Source organism: Sebastes fasciatus, chromosome 12 (genome assembly GCF_043250625.1).
Source record: "Sebastes fasciatus isolate fSebFas1 chromosome 12, fSebFas1.pri, whole genome shotgun sequence".
NCBI classification, from domain to species: domain Eukaryota; kingdom Metazoa; phylum Chordata; class Actinopteri; order Perciformes; family Sebastidae; genus Sebastes; species Sebastes fasciatus.
The window spans coordinates 24234692-24256134 of NC_133806.1; the positions used below are offsets into that span (position 1 = coordinate 24234692).

A 21443-nucleotide genomic window follows, 5' to 3' on the forward strand; every position below is an offset into this window, starting at 1 on the left:
CACACCTGTGCATGTATGTGCAGCTAATAGGGATTTATAATCAGAATTGGCTTCTGGTTTTTATAAATACTAGCGCTGTCATAGTTAATGTGATAATAACACGTTAACGCAAATTCCTTTTAACGCCACTAATTTCTTTAACACATTAACGCAATTTGCGATTTTTAGATTGTAGCGGACTCAGTTTTAAAACTCTTTAAAGAGTGAAGATACTGGCATCATATGAAACTAGAAAACCAAAGGAACCCATTAGTACCAACCATGTCATACGAGCTTGTTGCGAAGGAGACTAAATAGCGCCCCAAACTTGTGCTACATTTTTGAGAGGAAAAACAGGCATGGCCATTTTCAAAGGGGTCCCTTGACCTCTGACCTCCAGATATGTGAATGAAAATGGGTTCTATGGGTACCCACGAGTCTCCCCTTTACAGACATGCTCACTTTATGACAATCACATGCTTTGTTTTGGGCAAGTCATAGTCAAGTCAGCACACTGACACACTGACAGCTGTTGTTGCCTGTTGGGCTGCAGTTTGCCATGTTATGATTTGAGCATATTTTTTATGCTAAATGCAGTACCTGTGAGGGTTTCTGGACAATATCTGTCATTGTTTTGTGTTGTTCATTGATTTTCAATAATAAATATATACATACATTTGCATAAAGCAGCATATTTGCCCACTCCTATGTTGATAAGAGTATTAAATACTTGACAAATCTCCCTTTAAAGTACATTTTGAACTGATAAAAAATGTGCGATGGACAATCATGCGATTAATCACGATTAAATATTTGAATCGATTGACTTACAAAGCCTGACTATTAAAACCCCTGCACTACATCCTAGGAAATTACTGCAGCCCTGTTAGACTAAAGTCAGACACAACCATAATAATAAATAATTGTAACCTATATCTTTCTGCTGCTGATTTATGTATATATTATTAATGCACTACAGTTGCTAAAGTAGAGTGTGTTTTATTTATTTTTTGCCTTTAAATATCCCAAACTGAGAGGTTATTACTTGTTAGAACCGCTTTCTGTATGCCATTATGAAATGGCACAGTTTAAGCACAGGGATTATGGATAGAGCAAAGATAAAGCACTTTAAGTAAAGTGGTGTCAGTGATGACATATTGGAATATATTATGTAAATCCAATGGTATGCCATACCATACTAATGAATCACATATGTACTCATTATGGCTGATGCTGCAGCTGTTTTTTTCATGCGTCATGTAATGTGTACATACCACTCCTCTGATATTCAGCAGCTCACACTCATACCTGTCCTGCCTCGGGACATCGCCAGTGCAATGGAAACATAGGCTCTGTAGGAAACAGGAGTCAGAGTTGTGTTGCATCATCACTTTTATAGCCAAGCTTGAGTCGCAGTTCTGCCCATCACCCACACAGCAGGTGTGCATGCTGAGTCAGAGGGAGAGAGAGAAAGGTGTCTTTGACAGACTGTATTTAACATGCCCTTTGGCTAGAACTAGCCCAGCAAAACTATGAGCAAATGGGATTTTGTGTGCATCTAGGAGCGTGTGTGTGAGGCAGGGTGTGTGTTAGCTGAAGAGATCATGTACAAAGGGGAGAAAGGATAAAGTAAGATGTAATATGTAGTAGGGGTGTAAGAAAATGTCGAAAATATCAAGTATGGGGATGTTCCGTTTTGTGATACTGTATTGATTCTCAGTAACACTGTGTGCAAAGATTAACTTAAAGGCAATACTTTATGCGTATGTGTACAGTATGTGCCCTCTCGGTGTATATGCCCTGTCAAAGTAGTGCCATTATGCTGGATGTTACAGGGACTGTGATAAATGCAAATGCAGATCCCACTGTTCTGATTGCATAAAAAAGTACACTTATTTACTCAGATTTTATGCATAAGTTGGTGTGCTCTTTGTACTACGGTTTTCTTTAAATTAAAAAAATTTCAATATATTGCCTTGCTTACAGTATCGCAATAAATTACGATATATTGAATCGTAGTCCCTCTATCATGATACGTAGGGGAGGTAGGGGAAATGTGTGAAAGGTGAAGCGAGTCAACAGAGCGAGGATGCAAGGAAATATATATGAGAAGTGACAGATAAAAGTCGGCACACATGGAGAGTTGTAGAGCTGATGGGATGGAGAGAAGGAAAAAAAAAAAAAAAACAGGACAGAGAAGATTGAGGAATTTGGGGAACAGCTTACACCTTTCTGAAGTGATTGGTCCATTTTTCAAGATGTTTTCATAGCATAAGTTGTATAACTAATTCTAGCCTGTTCAAAAATAAAGTATAAATAATAAAACTCTGTGTATCTGTGTGTGTTTTAGGTGCTGGGTTGGATCCGTAATGGTGAGTCCATGCTGAACGCTGGTCTGATCACAGCCAGTTCGTTACAGGAAGCCGAACAACTGCAGAAGGAACATGAACAATTCCAACATGCAATAGAGGTAAAGTAAATAAAAAGTATTTGTATGATTTTCCTCTTCTTGCTCTATTGATGGAGAATCTAGAAGCAAAGTGTGTCTACGTGCTTTGTACTTTCAGTTGCATCTTTCTTTTTACTCACCTTTTTCCCCCTCTTCTTCCCTTTCATCATGTTTGTCTTGATTCATCTCCACATGCTCCATTTTTCATCTCCCTTTTGCCCTCATCTTTTACCACTTCTGCACCTCCTCTGCTCCGTCACCCTTCCTCCTTCAACCTTTTGCCTTTCTAAAACTCATCACAGTGTCGTTTGTGTCTCCACCGCTTCCCCTTCTCATCACAAGTCGCACATGAAATGGAATTATAAATAACGAATATATCTCTACCTCTCTCTTTCTTCTCTCTCCTCTTACCTTTCTCTCCTTACTACTGATTATGCCGGGTGTCTTTCCTTTGAACTCTGTGTCGAGCCTGGCTCATTTTAATGCGGGCCTGAACCTGACCTACTTCTGCAGAGCTCACACACACAAAGATGCACACTCAGAAGAAAGCTGTGTTTATGATTATTGCTTATGTGAGACTTGAAATTTGAACACGCATGCCATAACTGTAGACACAATCGTTCCTGCGTGGTGAGAAAAGAGCAAATGATGTCTGAATGTCCTCCTTGACAGTACCCAGCAGGTGCTGCAGACATTATTCTTCCTTTATCTCCTTCTGTTTCCCTCTTCAGCTCTTCCCTCTAGTGCTCTGAGTCCAGCAAGGAGAAAACGCCTTATTCTCAGGCTAACCGCTATGACACAAACATCACCAGATACTGTCCTTTAATACCTCCCTATCTCATTTCCTCTCCAGAACGCTCGCTCCAGGACAATCTTTATGACACAGCGATAATCAGACGCTACTTTTATTTATTTAGCCTTTCTTCTGCTGCTCCCCAGTCCTCCACCAAACTGCCCTGCAGGCTCCAACAGGGAGCTGGGACTTTATTTTCCAAGCAATCATTGTGATATAGAGATTCATATAACTCTTGAATTTCATTATTTTTCTATCTCGCCCTTATCCCCCATGCAGAAAACCCATCAGAGTGCGCTGCAGGTACAGCAGAAGGCCGAGGCCTTACTCCAGGCAAACCACTACGACATGGATATGATAAGAGACTGTGCAGAAAAGGTATTGCTCTCTTACAATTTTTCTCGAAAAGAAAACATGAGCAATAATGTAGGTAACGTGGTTGCTATTTTAAAGCTGCAAAAGGATAAACTGAGTTGTTTTCTTTGACTTGAAGGTGGCAGACCACTGGCAGCAGCTGATGCTGAAGATGGAGGATCGACTGAAGCTGGTTAATGCTTCTGTGGCCTTCTACAAGACCTCTGAACAGGTACTTAAAAATTGCTCCCAAAGATGTGCAGTTTCACGGGTTGCATGTACGTCTGGAGCAGGAGAAGGTCAGTGTTGCATTTCACAGTGGTTTTATGTGCTGCCTCATCTATGTTTCAGGTGTGCAGTGTGTTAGAAAGCCTGGAGCAGGAGTATAAGAGAGAGGAAGACTGGTGTGGTGGTGCTGATAAACTGGGTCCGAACAGTGAGTCGGACCACGTCACCCCCATGATCAGCAAACATCTGGAGCAGAAAGAGGCCTTCCTCAAGGTGAGAAAGAAGATGTTATTGCAATTTATATTTTGAAATGACACGTATGATCACTAGGGCTGTCAAAGTTAGCGCGATAATAACGTGTCAACGCAAATTTGTTTTAACGCCACTAATTTCTTTAACGCATTAACGCAACTTGTGATTCTTAGGTTGTGGCGGACTCAAGCTAGATGAAGATACTGGTATCATATGAAACTAGAAAACCTAAGGAATCCATTGGTACAAACCATGTCATACTGGCTTGTTGCGAAGGAGGCTAAATAATGCTCTAATCTTACACTAAATTTTGGCAAGGAAAAACTGGCATGGTTATTTTCAAAGGGATCCTTTGACCTCTGACCTCAAGATATGTGAATGGAAATGGGTTCTATGGGTATCCTCTCCTTTACTGACATGCCCACTTTATGATAATCACATGCAGTTTTGGGCAAGTCATAGTGAAGTCAGCACACTGACACACTGACAGCTGTTGCTGACTGTTGGGCTGCAGTTTGCCATGTAATGATTTGAGTATATTTTTTATGCTAAACGCAGTACCTGTGAGGGTTTCTGGACAATATCTGTCATTGTTTTGTGTTGTTAATTGATTTCCAGTAATAAATAAATGCAAACATTTGCATAAAGCAAGCATATTTGCCCACTCCCATGTTGATAAGAGTATTAAATACTTGACAAATCTCCCTTTAAGGTACATTGTGAACAGATAAAAAATGTGTGATAATTTGAGATTAATCACAATTAATCAATCGTTTGACAGCCCTGATAATCACTTGTTAAAGTGTGATTCTAAGCTATTTTATTAGTCAGAAGGATATTATCATTGACCCTGTAAGTGACATCTGCTCTCCTTGTGCACACTTACAGGCCTGCACGTTAGCCAGGCGTAATGCCGATGTCTTCTTGAAGTACCTGCACAGGAACAGTGTCAACATGCCCGGCATGTTGTCCCACGTCAAAGCTCCGGAGACTCAGGTTAAGAGTAAGTAGACGGGTCATTAATCACCTTTATCTTTTCTGCATCTAATCTTTACAAAGATGTTAAGTTGTTATTATCTTATTGAACTTTTTCTCTCCACAGTTTCTTAATTTATTCACAGGATTATAACTTCAGGTGTTTTTTTTCTTCCTGTATAATGCTGATGTACAGTGATAAACATCTTGACTAATGTATTTTTTTGTGCTTGTGTTGTATCATCAGATATCTTGAATGAGTTGCTGCAGAGAGAGAACAGAGTGCTCCACTTCTGGACTATGAGGAAGCGGCGGCTGGACCAGTGTCAGCAATACGTAGTGTTTGAACGCAGCGCCAAACAGGTGTGTCCTTATGATTGCATGTGTACTGTACGTTTATGTGTGCACTTGCAAAAAGCACAATTTGGAGATAAAGCTGAGCATGCCGGTGCATCGTGTCATTCGATTCACTACAGACAGAGTGAGTAGAAATATGCCTCCTCCCTGTTAGATGACTGGCTGATTGTATTGGAACTAAATCAGCAAGTTGACTTGTCTCAGTTAGCATACAGCTGCAACTCCCATCTTGATTCGTCTCTCTTTTTAAATCAAGAGGTCTGTTTTTCTTAGTAATGATACATTGCAAATATACTGGAAGTGATGTAAGCTGGCCAACATTTGCAACAATGACAGACTTATAGACGGCTATCATTATGTGGCCCAGTATATTTAAACACTAGGTTTATTACAGAGTATTGCCAAACATAAGTCTACAACCACTCATGTTTACCCTTCAGGCAGCACTGAACATTTCAACCACTGGCATTTTTATTGTAAAGTTTTTCTGTGTTTTGGAAGAATAAGAGAACTGAGCTAGGATGATGGGTTAAGGTCAATATTTCTCAGTCCGACAAGTCTCCGATCAACCGTTGTTCAAAGATACAAGAACCTATGAGATGGACAGTTAGGATATTACTATCTTCAGCAGCAGCCAACATCTCTTCTTATCTTATCTTCCTCTTATTTAAACATGACTTTGACTGCTGGAAACTCTACAATTTCAAGAAGCTGAACCAAGTTTGAATCTGTGGCTCTTAACTCCGTCCCTGTGTACCAGGTCTAAGACTGTTTAAATACAGACACTTTGCTCCCTCTTGTGGTGTTTGGTTAACACAGCACAAGCACACAACAATTCCCCTTAGCCAATAAAAATCAGATGACATCATAGATGTTTCTAGGACATGGCTATTCTAGGGCGATCCAGGTTTTATCCCCAGGGCCCAAATGCTTTCTGGTCTCACAGTTTGACTGGACCAGTTCTGCTACTGCTGGTCAGGGCCTGAAGGCCCAGTTATAGAGTACACAGACGTGGAAAAAGGAATAGAAGCTAAGTAGGACCTTTGGAAACTGAATGCTGGAAATGTATGTTTAAGCTACATTTTTAATAGATGGCAACAGATTGTTAAAAATGTAATTCCTGTATCATATTGTTTTGTCTAAAATGTGATCGGGGGACATCATAAAGGGATTAAACTGTACAGTGGAAAATACTATACACATCAAACCCTGATCAGTTCATATTTAAACAAATGTCCCACTAGATAGGAGAGGATGAAGGGGACGATGGGGAGTTTAACAAACTGCCCATTGGCTTTAATTTTATTGTAGTAATAAGAGTTTCAAGTGTACCAACTTGTACCGGCTCTTCAGATTTGGATCGTTAATAGAGACCGTGTTAAATTGTGTAACTAAATTCCCTGCATTGTAAATGTGCTCACTTGTGATTGGTTGTTTCCTCAGGCCCTGGAGTGGATCCATGACACTGGGGAGTTTTACCTGTCCACACACACATCCACCGGCTCCAGCATTCACCACACACAGGAGCTGCTAAAAGAGCACGAAGACTTCCAGATCACAGCAAAGGTATGTGTTTATGTGTTTATGTTTGTTTGTATCAGATCTATTACTGTGTAAAAGAAGGTGGGAAGGATAGAGACTGTATTTGTGTATCTGTGTGCCTGTAGCTCTGCTGGTTGTGTTGTGTCGTGTGTATGTTCGCACAGTCCTGCTCTCCTCTGTGAGGCCCATTCCCAGGGCAGTGTATTGTCCCAGTTCCTCATTACTGTGTCACTGTTATTGTGTTAGAGAACAACCTATTGTGTCCATTAAGCAGCACACTGATTCCTAACTCTCTACCTCTACCTTTCCTCCACCGGCACTGGCTCTCTGCGGGCCACCTCTCTTTTCTCTCTCTATCCCCTCCCTCAATGTCCCTCTATTGACAGCAAACCAAAGAACGGGTAAAGCTGTTGATCCAGCTGGCGGATGGGTTTTGTGACAAGGGACACGCCCATGCCCTGGAGATAAAGAAATGGGTGTCCTCAGTGGACAAGCGTTACAGGGACTTCTCTCTCCGCATGGACAAATACCGAACCTGCCTGGAAACAGCGCTGGGCATTTCTTCCGACTCCAACAAGGCCGTGAGTGCACACCATTGATAAAAATCAAAGAAGAACACATATATAATTTCTATTCTTATTAATGTGTTTTGACAAACTCTACTGCTTTATCCTAAAACCTTGAGTTGACGCTCTATAATGAAAGACCATAGAGCGATACAGCCGTTGATGCAGTCCATGTCTGGCACAAGTTATACTGCAACCTTGGCCTCTAGCCTTTCTAAGATGAGATTAAAAGAAAATCATGTTTTATGTGATGAATATAATCATACAAACTACTCCTGGCTTTAATGTTATTGCAGTTTCAAGAGTAGGAGCTTGCACCAGGTGGTCAGATGTAGATAGATATTGGAGACTGACACCTTCTGTCACTCGTGTTTAAACTCCATTTCCCACCAGTTCATTTTAATGAAGTGGTGCTAAGAGAAAGCAAATGCGTCACACACTGGTGTGTTGACTAGTGAATGACCTCCGTGCCTGTTGTGCGCAACATAAAAGCCGCTGTCTCCTTTTCAGAGTAAAGAGCTGCAACTGGACATCATCCCAGCCAGTGCCCCGGGGTCAGAGGTCAAGTTGAGGGATGCTGCCCATGAACTCAACGAGGAGAAGAGGAAGTCAGCGCGAAGGAAAGAGTGAGTGCAAGATATTTCCCTGGCACGCTGTCTCCTGATCGCCACCTGATGTTCAGCATCACAGGTTTCCTACACAGGCCTGGAAACATGGCTGCATGAATAATTCAGTGTTTTCCCGCAAACATATGTAGGCATATTATTTTTCAGTCCGATTAACATTTTATAGCTGCAGTCAGGCTTACATTTTCAAATTGTTTGGGTAAATGATAATGTGCAGTTTAATGTCAAATTACCCAGAGAACGTGAGAACATCATAGCGACATCTTCACATCCGATCAAGTGTGACAACAAAAGGAGATGAGATTTATGGAGCATGTGAGAGGAGGCAGAGCAGTAATGTGTCTTATGAGCATTTATCACAAAGTGTTTCAGCGTTCCTGATGCTGTATAGAATATCTTTGGTTTTAAATGTTTTATGGGGAAATTCATACAAAGAGGAAGCGCATGAACAGCCTGTAAATTACAGTACAAATATGTTCACAAGCTATACGTGAGCCATAAGGGAGATATAATGAGTCCACATATAGCAACAGTGCTACCAAAGCACATACAGAGAATGTAGAAACAGAAAGGAGAGTGAAACTCTTTATCTTTTAAATGCTTTGTTTTATTTTGTATTTACCAGTCTTCACCACAGGTTGTTTCGTTTATATTTGGTCAACTAAAGTACAGCACCTGACCATGTTCATCAGTGTCTCATCTCCCAATGTGCATGTCCTTTCAGATTTATAATGGCTGAGCTGATTCAAACAGAGAAAACCTACGTCAGAGACCTACGGGAGTGTATGGATGTAAGTATTATAGGAAAACACACACACACACACACAAACAGACATCAGCATTTACCTTAAAAAAATGTTAAATATTTGTTACAATTAGGTGACTTTTCTGAATTTAGTCATCTTAAATTGATCTTATCATGTTAGTTTTTAGCTTTCATGCTCATATTGCATGAGCATTTTCCTTTAAAACACAATTAATTGAAATATGTAATGTGACGATCAGATGCCGTCATCAGATGACTTGGTACAGAGAGATTTAATGAATTATTCTCTGGTGTGTGTTTGTGCAGACGTACCTGTGGGAGATGACCAGCGGTGTGGAGGAGATTCCTCCCGGTATTGTCAACAAGGAGCACATCATCTTTGGGAACATGCAGGACCTCTATGAGTTTCATCACAAGTCAGTAGAGCAGCGATCTACGACATTTAGTATTCTTTACCTTATCAACGTCTGCTAATTTGGTTTAAGATTATACATTTCATGTGGAACTCTTTTTTTTTCAGCAGTAGTGAATATACAGCTTCTGATTGTTCCCTCTTTAAATCTTTTTGTGTGTACAGTATCTTCCTGAAGGAGTTGGAGAAGTATGAGCAGCTTCCGGAGGATGTCGGCCATTGTTTTGTGACTTGGGTAAGAGATCTAAAAGTTGTGACTTTTATATTTCAGTTTGTATTTGTGTTCCTCACAACCATAACAATCATACATTTACCCCTCAACAATTCCAAAACTGTACCAGCGTTGTTTTAATTTGTTCTGTTTTCATCAGCATTTGTTTCCTATATGATTAGTTTAAATAATAAAACATATACAGTACACTAGACCTATGGAGCATTTTTTTCTAAAGTTGTTTTTTTCCATCCCAAATCCTAACTAGTGAGTAACGTACTGGTGTTATTTCTCCTGTTCAGGCTGATAAGTTCCAGATGTATGTGAACTACTGTAAGAACAAGCCCGACTCCACTCAGCTCATCCTGGAACATGCTGGACCATACTTTGATGTAAGTAACTACCGATGCTGCTCGTGTATGTATAATAAGTTGTGATATTAGAGTTAGGATGAGTGATTTTTCTTTTAGAATAATGTAAGACGTGTGTCTTTTTCACCTTTTTGATTTGCAGGAAATCCAGCAAAGACATCGCCTGGCCAACTCCATCTCCTCGTACCTGATCAAACCAGTCCAGAGAATCACTAAATACCAGCTCCTTCTCAAGGTGCAGCATGCCTTCAAATAACAAGTAACACTTTCTATGACGCCCATGTATATAATACAATATAAACATACTTATAATGCATTATAATCTGCTTACAGCACTGTATAATTATAGTAATCATAACACGCTATAAAGCATTTTATATTGACCTATAAGGTCATGTATAATATTTCATAATTGCTGGTCACTCACTGACATTTTCTTTCGTGTATTATAATTTCCAATATTGATTATAATTTTTTTAAGATTCATTATAATCACTGTTATAATGCATTATAGTGTGATCACAAGTGGTCGTTGTTTGCTTGAAGTAAAGTGAAAAAAATCATTAAAGCTATGCAAGAACAACACACAAAATGTTGAAAAATATGTTTTTACTTTACTTAAAGCAAACAATGAATAACTTATCACATTATAATTCATTATAACAGTGATTATAATGCTTTATAAGCAGACTATAATGAATTACAACTATTGAAATTATAATAAACTATGATCCTTGCGAAACAAATGTCAGTGAGCGACCAGCGATTATGAAGTATGAAGATACTTGACCTTATAAGTCTATATAAAATGCTGTGTATAAAATGTTATGATTATTGTTATAAAGCATTCTGAACATTTATGAGTGCTTATAACTACAATTATGCAGAGCTATAAGCAGATTATAATGCATTATAAGTAAGTTTATAATGCATTTTAGACATGGGTGTCATAGATAGTTACCGGAAGGATATCTGGCCAAGCATTACTCACTTTTTGCAGGCAAAAACATTCATACAGGAGGAACGAAATAATGACTTTGTTCTTTACTTCCTGATTTAAATGTCACTGTGTGTATGTCTCTGTTTGTGTTCTCGTGTTGTAGGAGTTGTTGACGTGCTGTGAGGAGGGTAAAGGTGAGATAAAGGATGGTCTTGAAGTCATGCTCAGTGTCCCCAAGAGAGCCAATGATGCCATGCACCTCTCAATGCTGGATGGTGGGTATACACACACACACACATCTTCACACGCACACACACGCCTCTGCCATTCATGGAACACTTATGTTTTTTTGATAGTCACCTGTACAACTGTTAACTGAGTCTGAGGGTCTGGTGTTTCCTACTTTGCTTTTGTGAATGTAATCATGTCGCATTCAGCACAAATTACTCAGCTATGAGTCAGCCGAACTTCATTCAACTTCCCTCCATTTGCCACCCACGAACATGTTTGTGCATATTGTACACGCATGCAAACACCCCTAAATGTCTCTTTTCCTCCTCTCCCTTCACGACCTCAGGGTTTGATGGGAACATCGACTCCCAGGGAGAGTTGATACTTCAGGAGTCCTTCCAGGTATGGGATCCCAAGACTCTGATCCGGAAGGGTCGCGACCGACACCTCTTCCTCTTCGAGATGTCCCTGGTCTTCAGCAAAGAAGTCAAAGACTCTAACGGGCGCAGCAAATACCTGTTCAAGAGCAAGCTCTTTGTAAGTAATATACCGTTTGATCCCAGTATATTGTTTCTGTTTTTTCCTACCAATTATGACAGCAGAGAAATCGATAAGATGTACTGTGAAACTTATCTATGGACGATGCTAGGAAGCTATGGATGCATCACTCATAATGTTAAAACCACAAACTATCACATGATGATATACCAGTCATTGTAGTAGTACATTTCTGTGTATCGATTGCCTAACTAAAAATGCAGCTTGTGTTGTTATCTTCGTCAGGGCATATCTGGTTTTGTTGGGTCAAATCAAAATTTTAGAATATAAATTCAAGCTTGACTCAATTCAACCCAAGCCAAGTCTGGCTCAAAAGTGTGAACTTAAGACCGAGTTTGGGTCAGGATTAGTTCTGAGCTTGGTTTATGAGAGCTGGGTCAGCTGGAGGACCTCTATGACACATATTGTTTTTATTTTGGTTGCAAATTGTTATCACATAATTTTTTTTGTTTGTGAAGATGTGATACTGGTATCACATGAAACTAGAAAACCTAAGGAACCCATTGGTACCAACCATGACATACTAGCGTGTCTCAAAGGAGGTTAAATAACGCTCCAAACTTGCGCTAAATTTTGTCGAGGAAAAACTGTCATATAACGCGATAATAACGCGTCAACACAAATTTGTTTTAACGCCACTAATTTCCTTAACGCATGAAGGGAACTTGAAATTTTTAGGTTGTTGTGGGCTCAGTTTAGTTTAGGTTAAAGTTAGAGTGAAGATACTGGTATGATATGAAACTAGAAAACCTAGGGAATCCATTGGCCATACTAGCTTGTCGCGAAGGAGGATAAATAACGCTCCAAACTTACACTAAATGTTGGTGAGGAAAAACTGGCATGGCCATATTCAAAGAGGTCCCTTGACCTCTGACCTCCAGATATGTGAATGAAAATGGGTTCTATGGGTACCCACGAGTCTCCCCTTTACAGACATGCCCACTTTATGATAATCACATGCAGTTTGGGGCAAGTCATAGTCAAGTCAGCACACTGATACACTGTACATTACTATTTATTTGATCATTACTATTTATTGTTATCATTGGGATTTTGCATTTTATTATTTATTTTTAATAATGCCTCTTTATCATTGCTGTGCCACTGTAAAGCACTGTGCTCGACTACAGTTGTTTTTAAACCTGCTATATCAAAAAAAAAATGTATTTGATGTATTTATCATCATGTAAATTTGCCGATATCTTATTCACCCCCTCAGACATCCGAGCTTGGAGTGACAGAACATGTGGAGGGAGATCCTTGTAAGTTTGCCCTGTGGGTGGGCAGAACTCCGACTTCAGACAACAAGATCGTCCTCAAGGTATCAAAATGTCTTTTAATGGTGAAGAGAAAGGTTCCATGTTTGGTCACTGTATTTATATTTGCATTAACAATGTACATTTAAATGAACAGCTTTTTCTTCTTTAAAAATATTTTACAACAGCATCTTTAGTTCCACCTCCGTCTCTGTAGTGTAAAATATGATTTATTCTGCAGGAGTGGTCGAGTTGTTCATACAAACGGAAGAGTCCCTCCATGCCTGTAGTCCACCCCCACTAAATCCTACATATTCCCCTCTGTTCAGCCAAGAAAGTTCACTCCCTGTAGGGGGGTGGAAGTGTTACTTTCTGCTACTTATTCACTCATCACACAGAAACATTAGCATAGCAGTTGATGGGTCATAATCCAAACTCACAAGCGACTTGGTAGTTCTCACGCCGTGAGTCAGAAGCAATGTTTTATGCAGGGTAGATGTAGATGTGTTTGTTTTTGAGACTGACCGAGAGAAAGACAAAAAAGGTGTGGATCCCCGTGTGCTGTATGTGTTACGATGTGTGAATATGTGCTGCACAGTTATCTGTCTTATTGCATAACTTCTGATGACCATCTTAATCTGTGTCTTATGTAACACGGTGCCACTGCAGCCTTGGTGCTGCCGGTTGCTAAGTGAAGGAGGAAGAGAAGACACAGACGAGAATAGTCACATGCTAAATACAGTGTTGCATCGGCTCAGTGACGTAAATAAACACGAGGCTCATAATAAGCTCTGTGGAGCCCTAAGTGAAGTATAGGAGACGCAGGTGTCGTCATTTCGCATGGGACGTGTGACTCAAGTGCAAGATTGCAGGGATCAAAGCACTCATGTGAGAGGTCAGACACAACTATGTAATTGCTAAATTAAACCTGATAGCGTGTTATAGGGTCAACACTTAATTCATTCAGGCTAAATGAGCAACAGCTTGTATTTTGCTCTGCTGTTCACATCTCTTGTTGTTGATATAATGTTCTGTCTGTGTCTGTATATGAAAAATCAAGAAGAAAAAGACCTGGTTAAACTGACATAACACCTGTACATACAGTATAAGAAGTGGATGTAGTCACCATGATGTCACCCATTAGTTTGTGGACTGTCGTTTTGAAGCCTTAAGTTTTCGTTTACAATATGAACATCATGCTGTGTTGAAGAAGACTTGAAGCAATTGAGACCATAAACTCATGTTTACAATGTTTACTGAGGTAATAAATCAAGTGAGAATTAGGCTCATTTTCTCATAGACTTCTATGGGACTTCTTTTTGCAACCAGAGGAGTCGCCCCCTGCTGGCTATTAGAAAGAATGCAAGTTTAAGGCACTTCCGCATTGGCACTTTTCAGACCCGGAGGTTATCCTCTGACTAGAACCAGTAAATCTAATCGTTGTCTGACCCAGTCATGTGTTGTGTCCCAGGCTTCAAGTATTGAGAACAAGCAGGACTGGATCAAACACATCCGGGAGGTCATCCAGGAGCGAACTGTCCACCTGCGTGGAGCTCTGAAGGAGCCCATCCACATCCCTAAAGCCACCACAGCTAAACATAAAGGCAGACGGTAAGCTAACATTGCATTACTCTGAAGTTAAAATGTGAGTTTATATTATAATTATGTTAACATCATAAAATGTTAATACAGTCAAGATTTTTTTTGTATATGCAACAAGTATTTGAGGAGTAAATGTAAAAACTATTTAAAACAATTTTCCAATAATGACAAATAAAACACTGCAGCTGGGCGCAGCTTGAATCAACAATTGTAACCATACTGGAGAAAAACAAAAGTGACACTACAGGCTGTTGCAGAATATTGACTGTATAAACAATACTACCAGTAATAGATTTATAATATTAGTGATAATAGAAATACAGTAATGATGATGTCTGCCTGCAGGGATGGAGAGGAACTGGACAGCCAGGGAGACGCCAGCAGCCAACCGGACACCATCTCCATCGCCTCACGTACATCCCAGAACACACTGGACAGTGATAAGGTAGGACCACACACACACCCACACACACACACACACACACTATACTTGCCAACCCTCCCTCTCTCTCTGGGAGACTCCCACTTTTCATTGTTTTACCTCCCGTGGTCATAATTCTCCCATATATCTCCCGATTTATGGGAAATTTTCTACCCAACTTTGGGTGCCGCACATCACAGCGTGCAGCACCCAAAGTTGGGCTTTGCTCGACGCAGCGAAAAGCCATTGGAGATAACGTGTTTCAGAGCACAGTTGTGCCGTTGTCAATTTGGGTCTGAAAGGGCCTTCAGTGAGTGAGAGACGGAGAGAGAAATGGAGAGTACTAAGAGAAAGAAATACTGAAGCAGGGGTAAAATAATTAATGTATGAATAAAAAATTATGAATATTAGTTTATGCCAGAGATTCACGCAAGTTCACGCCAGAGGGGCAGAATATTCAGCTTTCCTGAGAATTAAAAGTAAAAATAAAAGTAGTCCTACTTTACATAAAATGCTGTTGCAGTGTACTTATTATTTTTGCTATTTTCATTCTTTAAAAACCATCAGAATGCAGGAAACAAAGTCAAAGGAAAAACTCAAATTTCCCACACCCGATGCTTTGGTTTTGAAATCCTCCCTATTTATCAGGTCTCAAGGTTGGCGAGTATGACGCACACACAATCTCCAGGCATTCTTCATCCCCAAAATATATTAGGCAGAACTTTAGTGATACGCCAAATAGACATTTTTTCAGTTTTGTTTTATTTTTTCCTTTCACATGCCACACTTTTCAGTTCATTCATTCTAGCTAATCATTGGCCCGTATCATGCCATCACACATCAGAAGCTGCAGTCTGGTTAGATGCAGGCAACTCTGCTCTAGTTGCTTCCTGTGAAAGTGTTTGATTGTGTTAGGATGAAGAAACAGTCCATCTGACAGCTTTATAGCAGCGTGTGTGTGTGTGTGCGTGTGTGTGTGTGTGTGTGTGAGAGAGAGAGAGAGAGAGTCTTCACTCACTGTGAACAGAGACAGTCGGCCGTGGTTATATCTGGTAATAGCACCACAGAAGGCCTGTCCTCCTACGCTCAGCATGAGCAACTGTAAAACTAACACACACAGACACACACCAGCACACAGATAACAAATATATTCCATACTTTTATGTCACACTAATTATAAACTGTAGCGGTGTTCTCTTACATGAGGTCATTATTTTCACACTTGAATTGGACTTTCCCCAGCTCGGCCTCATCGGGAAAAATAAGAAAATTTGCTTAGCGTGTTCACCGTCACTGTTTAATTAACTGTTAGTGCAAAGCTCAGCTCTATGGTTGATTCATGTAGCCTAAAACCAAATTGTAAAGGCGAGGATGAGCACTGTGTGTGTTTATCCACTTGTCAAAACTGATTAATTAGTCATTGTTCCCTCAGTTAAGGACACACTCACAAGCATAAACATTCAAAGCACACAGTAACACGTGCAGATCAAAATTTTGCATCTCAATCTCGCTTTTTGAATGCTTCTCTCTGTCTCTCTCTCTGTGAGGACTCTCTGTGAGACCTCCCATTCAAGAGGCTGTGACAGTGGTGTGTTTGTGTTAGTGTCAGTGTGTGTGTGTGTGTGTGTGTGTGTGTGTGTGTGTGTCCGTGTTCCTGTGTGTGTCTCTGCTTTAGTGACTGACTTGTGTGTCAGCAGCTTCAGCCTCCCACGCTCCCTTCACAGAGGATGCTCGTCTGTATGCCAGACAGGAGAGCACAGCTTCAAGTCCTCGCAGCTATCGATCTCGCACTTTTTCTTCAAACGTAGAAATATTTGGGCAATATTTTGTGTTTTCTCTTTCTAATTTTCTGGATTGTTTTTTTGTTTATCAGTGGACATTAGTGAGCTAAATTGTGGCAACACTTGTTTAAAGACAAGGATGGATTAACCGCTCCGCTCCGGGGAAGAGACAACACAACAGGGAATCATTTAAGCTTCAATAGTCTGATTGTGAGAACCCACAGAGGAGCGCTGTCGACCGTTACAGGGGACGGCTGCAACTTTTCTTCTGGCCGTGGGATGTTATAATGGATCAGGATTGTAATTATCTAGGGTTGTTTTCCCAGGATAAATATTCCATAAAAAGTTAAATCAGTTGTACTTTTTTTCCAGACAGCTTATCTTTATCTAGTGAGCAACTTCTCATTGTGATTTAGGAGATTTTCAGTGGATTGCCGTAGAAATCAGACGTCTGTAGAGTTGTTGTTGTTGTTATTTAGCTCTTTGAGACTTCTCTCGTAATGAGGGAGTGGAAAGCAATGGAGAGGCTGGAGGACAGGATCTCACATCCCGTTTCTCAACTCCTCAGCTCTCTGGCTTTACCGCACTACCAAAGGGTATGTTGAAAATAATGTGCTTTGCAGTATTTGAAAAAAGAAAAAAACATTACTTTGACATTTACACAGTGAACATTTTTGAAATGCAACCTATTTCAGTTATAAAGGACATAACGGACTTGTTGCAATATTCAACACTAGAAATAAGGAACACAGTAAACCTTTGAAAGAATGCAATGTGTGAATGATTTTTCAGTACAGTATGTGGCTATTATTAACTGTATAACTAATAATATAACATATATAAGACTTTTCTCATCTGCCGTTAAGTCATATTTGATATAAATGCTCACAAGATGACTAGAATTATTAATGGTTTTATTGCTCAAAATTCTTTGATATAAACATGTTTGGTTTTTTTCTTGGAAGATTTACCATGGAATACATGGAAATGCTTAGTGAAGAGTTGAAAAACTTGAAAACATGAAATTGATTTATCGCTAGTTATAGCAGAGGAAAAGCTTCACATGATAAACATTTGTGGTATTAATTTGCATTTATTGGGTTAAATAAAGCCAATTCATTTTAACCCAGACAATCAGAAATTGTATATGCTTTTGTATTTCATATTTGTAGAATAACAAAATTTGTGCACCCTCAGTGGTGTACTGTTACTGTCTATCTTTCACCTGTGAGCAGCACAGAGATTGCAGCCTTAATAGCAGCAAGCAGCTGCGTTTTCAGTCCCGTGTTGAACAGAAATACCTTTGAGAACAACCAGTGAGAAACGTGACTAATCCCACCGTGTTCCACCTCTATCTAATATTGCCTCTCTCTTCATAGACACTTAGATGATCGGAGTTAGATGATTGGAGTCAGATCGTCAGAGTGACGTTTTGTTCAGTTGTGCTAGAATGAGTCACAAATCATCGGTGCATGTACACTTCCACTTTACAGTGCTGATGGAGTACCAGTACTGTTATCAAAGTGTGTGGGAATGTTTGCTTTTTGTTCTGAGAGCCCATTCACTCAATTTAGTGATGTCAGAAGTAATTTCACTGAATGACAATGGTGGAGGAGGTTTTCAGACCCTTTATTTAAGTAAAAGTACTAAAAGAAGAAGTATAAAGTGGCATGAGAAGTAAAGTGCACGTACCTCAGATTTGTACTTAAGTAACAGTACTTAGTTGCATTCCACCATTGCTGAATGGCCATGCTTGTTGGCATCAGCTTATGCAGTAGAACCAGGTAGCGTCTTGACTATTTAAAATATTTGTGCCCAGATTATTAAAATGCAGGTGAAATGATGACAATTTTAATTTATGTTAATCTTTGAAATTTACAATCTATTATGGAGCTCAGAGAGATACAGCACTGGGTTGTCCCGTGTGCTGGTAATCAGTTCTGACTGGATGAGATACGTATGAACAGTAGCTTCGAACATTTTCCAAGAGGATTCTCATTCCTCCTTCGTCAATTTAGCAACGATCAAATCACAGTTTGTCACTACACACATGCTTAGTGTATTTAGTTTGACATTATTTAGTTTTCTGACCTGTTCGATATAATTAATCCTCATAGATAGTCATGTGGGAACTGCATTCATGCTTTGTACTTTCTCTCTTCCGTTTCAGCTGTCCGGTGGCTGTGAGTTGACAGTGGTGATCCATGACTTTATGGCCAGTAATGGTGGCAGCAGTGGGGAGCTGACGGTGAGGCGAGGCCAGACTGTGGAGGTTCTGGAGCGACTCCACGACAAGCCGGACTGGTGCCTGGTGAGGACCACGGACCGCTCTCCAGCCCAGGAGGGCATCGTACCCTGCTCCATGCTCTGTATCGCTCACTCCAGGTCCTCCATGGAGATGGAGGGGCTCTTCAACCACAAAGGTAGGATGAGAACGTTTTCATATTTTGTCATATTGAGGAACATCTCAACACATCAGAACATTAGGAAAATCTAATTGGATGTATTTCAAGTTTCAGTGAAGGTGGTCTGCAGTATCTTCTTATCGCATTCAACAGCTGCTTGTCACATCCATGCACATATGGACACTTGAAATATTAGAGAGAGCTAATAGGATGCATTTCTTGTTTGCAAACACATCACTGGTGACCTGCAGATTCTTCACTTCTCACCAAACAGCTGCTTGGGGAAGCACGTACGTGTATTTCTAGGTGTTGCTATGCAACTCTGGAAAGCCCGCTTGACGCACAGCTCTCTTTTAATTATCTTAAAATAATTTCAACCTTTGAATTCCCGGTACTGTTAACATCCACAGATCTTATTCTTGTCAGAATCTCTTATATTGTCTTAAACACGCAGCAGCATGCCCCCTCCTTTGTAACAAACATGAAATATTAAACAGCCTTGTGGGGGTGCAGAATCTGCATCTGTTGTCATGCCCAAAGGGTTTTATTAAGACGAGTCAATAACGGGGTCTCCAAGGTGTTTTTTCAGATTGTGTGTGTGTGTGTGTGTGTGTGTGTCTGTGTGTTTGTGTTAACAGCACACCAGCTCTGGTTACAATAACAGAATTATTGTTGAGTCACATCCTGCAATAGAGTTAACTTGGTCATGATTACCAACACAACAAATTGTTGTTAGAAATGTGGGAGTTTTTCCGCGTACGTACACACACACACACACACAGTCAGTCTGATGTTTATATTTGGATATATCAGACTAATGAAAACAGTAGGATACAATTTGGAGCATAATATGAATTACCAGACACACCAAGCTGACATCAAAGAACTAGAGGCGATGAAGGCCGACTGTTGCGTCGCCTCACATTGCCTTTGTCCAGGCATTTGAACACACTGCAAAGACTACAGTGGACGGCCAGTTAGCACGTTCGTTCTTCGCCTGCGTGAGAGGAAATAACTCCACACCAGCAGGCGTTGGCAGTCTGTATTCTGCATTCTGCATTCAAAAAGGGAAACCGGAAGACAGAGGACGGCGGATAAGCAAGCCGATTTTATGATACATGAAATAAAGCGGTGTTTACCGACCATTTTCACACCACTCTCACTCACCACTTAGCTTCATTCCAGATGATCATGTCGTGTGAAAATATCTGTGTAATGCAATGATCAGAGGAGATGAGGATGAAAAATGAGAAGAGCCGTCTGTGTTTTTCCTTTTGACTTTACTCGTTGGCTTGTTTTCCTCACTTCCAAACCTCAGACACAGGCAGACTAGAGCTGACTATGCAGGACACAAAAACTAGGCCGGCAGACACTCACCGATGGCCCCAAACTGTCCGACGGCCGACCGTCTGCTTGGTGTGTTAGGATCAAAGAATAATTTTACATTACAACATCCCCCAATTTTGAATATCGATAACGGATTATAGCCTTTATACTTTCTTAGTATCCAATCTGAAATATTTCTTCGTAATAACAGTAAATCCTTACAGTGCAGGCTTGACCATAACAGCTGAGCATGTATTTGGTTCAAGTTCAAAAGGCCCAGCAGCTGGCTCAGGTGGCTGCTAGGTATTGTTGTAGTGGTGATGGTTGCTTTATCCAGTAGCTGTGGATCATGTCAGACCTTGGTGCTATCCAGTTCCACATTCTTGTGCACTGTTGTTGGATCTGCCTCTGTAATGGTGACTGGTTCCTTCATTGGGTGAACTGGTCTGTTTTCAGCTCTGGTATGATGCAATGACATCTGCTGTCTGTACTGTTTCTCACTGAGCCGAGGCAGTCGGGGCTGATTGCAAACTTTTCATGCTATTTTGTCTCATGTCTGCACCTGGACCATGTCAGGCATTGGTGTAGATAGATAAATAGATACTATGTATACTATATTTGTCTATACATACATACTGTATATGTATATCTTTTTCTTGTGACTAAAACAATACTTGGAAATCATAATGTGACCAGTGCTAAACAAAGAATAAATATAGCTAAGGGAAGGAAGTGAGAGGAAAGGAGTCTATACACAGACCTGACCCTCATTTGACACTTGGTTTGTTGGCGTTATGAGCTGCTGTCATCATGTCTTGACAGAAGTTTCTGCTCGTCTCTCCCTCTTTAATCCGAAAGAGTGGGTGAGAGCTGCGCTGCTTGTTTCTATGGTAATATAGCATACAAATATTTCGCTGGCAGCCTCTTTGTAGTTGGTATGAGAAAGGTTTGTATTTAAAATTATAGGATGCTTGGATTGTACATATACAGGAACTTTGGAATTAGCTGAATGATTTAGTAGTACAGAACAGGAAGAAGATTA

The 21443-nt window shown here is 40.3% G+C and overlaps 1 protein-coding gene across 6 annotated transcripts in view; it reads left to right on the plus strand.

Annotated features, from left to right (window-relative positions):
* triob (trio Rho guanine nucleotide exchange factor b) overlaps positions 1-21443 on the plus strand; it is a 128765-nt gene that overhangs the window by 84278 nt on the left and 23044 nt on the right. For all 6 annotated transcript variants that reach the window (XM_074654237.1, XM_074654232.1, XM_074654233.1 and 3 more), the window contains 20 exons: positions 2330-2449; positions 3501-3599; positions 3715-3807; positions 3927-4076; positions 4944-5058; positions 5278-5393; positions 6831-6953; positions 7316-7510; positions 8006-8121; positions 8846-8912; positions 9194-9303; positions 9465-9534; positions 9813-9902; positions 10024-10116; positions 10985-11096; positions 11399-11589; positions 12830-12931; positions 14338-14477; positions 14814-14913; positions 18841-19093. In XM_074654237.1, coding sequence (XP_074510338.1) covers positions 2330-2449; positions 3501-3599; positions 3715-3807; positions 3927-4076; positions 4944-5058; positions 5278-5393; positions 6831-6953; positions 7316-7510; positions 8006-8121; positions 8846-8912; positions 9194-9303; positions 9465-9534; positions 9813-9902; positions 10024-10116; positions 10985-11096; positions 11399-11589; positions 12830-12931; positions 14338-14477; positions 14814-14913; positions 18841-19093 — 2455 coding nt within the window. The remainder of the gene's footprint in view (positions 1-2329; positions 2450-3500; positions 3600-3714; positions 3808-3926; positions 4077-4943; positions 5059-5277; positions 5394-6830; positions 6954-7315; positions 7511-8005; positions 8122-8845; positions 8913-9193; positions 9304-9464; positions 9535-9812; positions 9903-10023; positions 10117-10984; positions 11097-11398; positions 11590-12829; positions 12932-14337; positions 14478-14813; positions 14914-18840; positions 19094-21443) is intronic.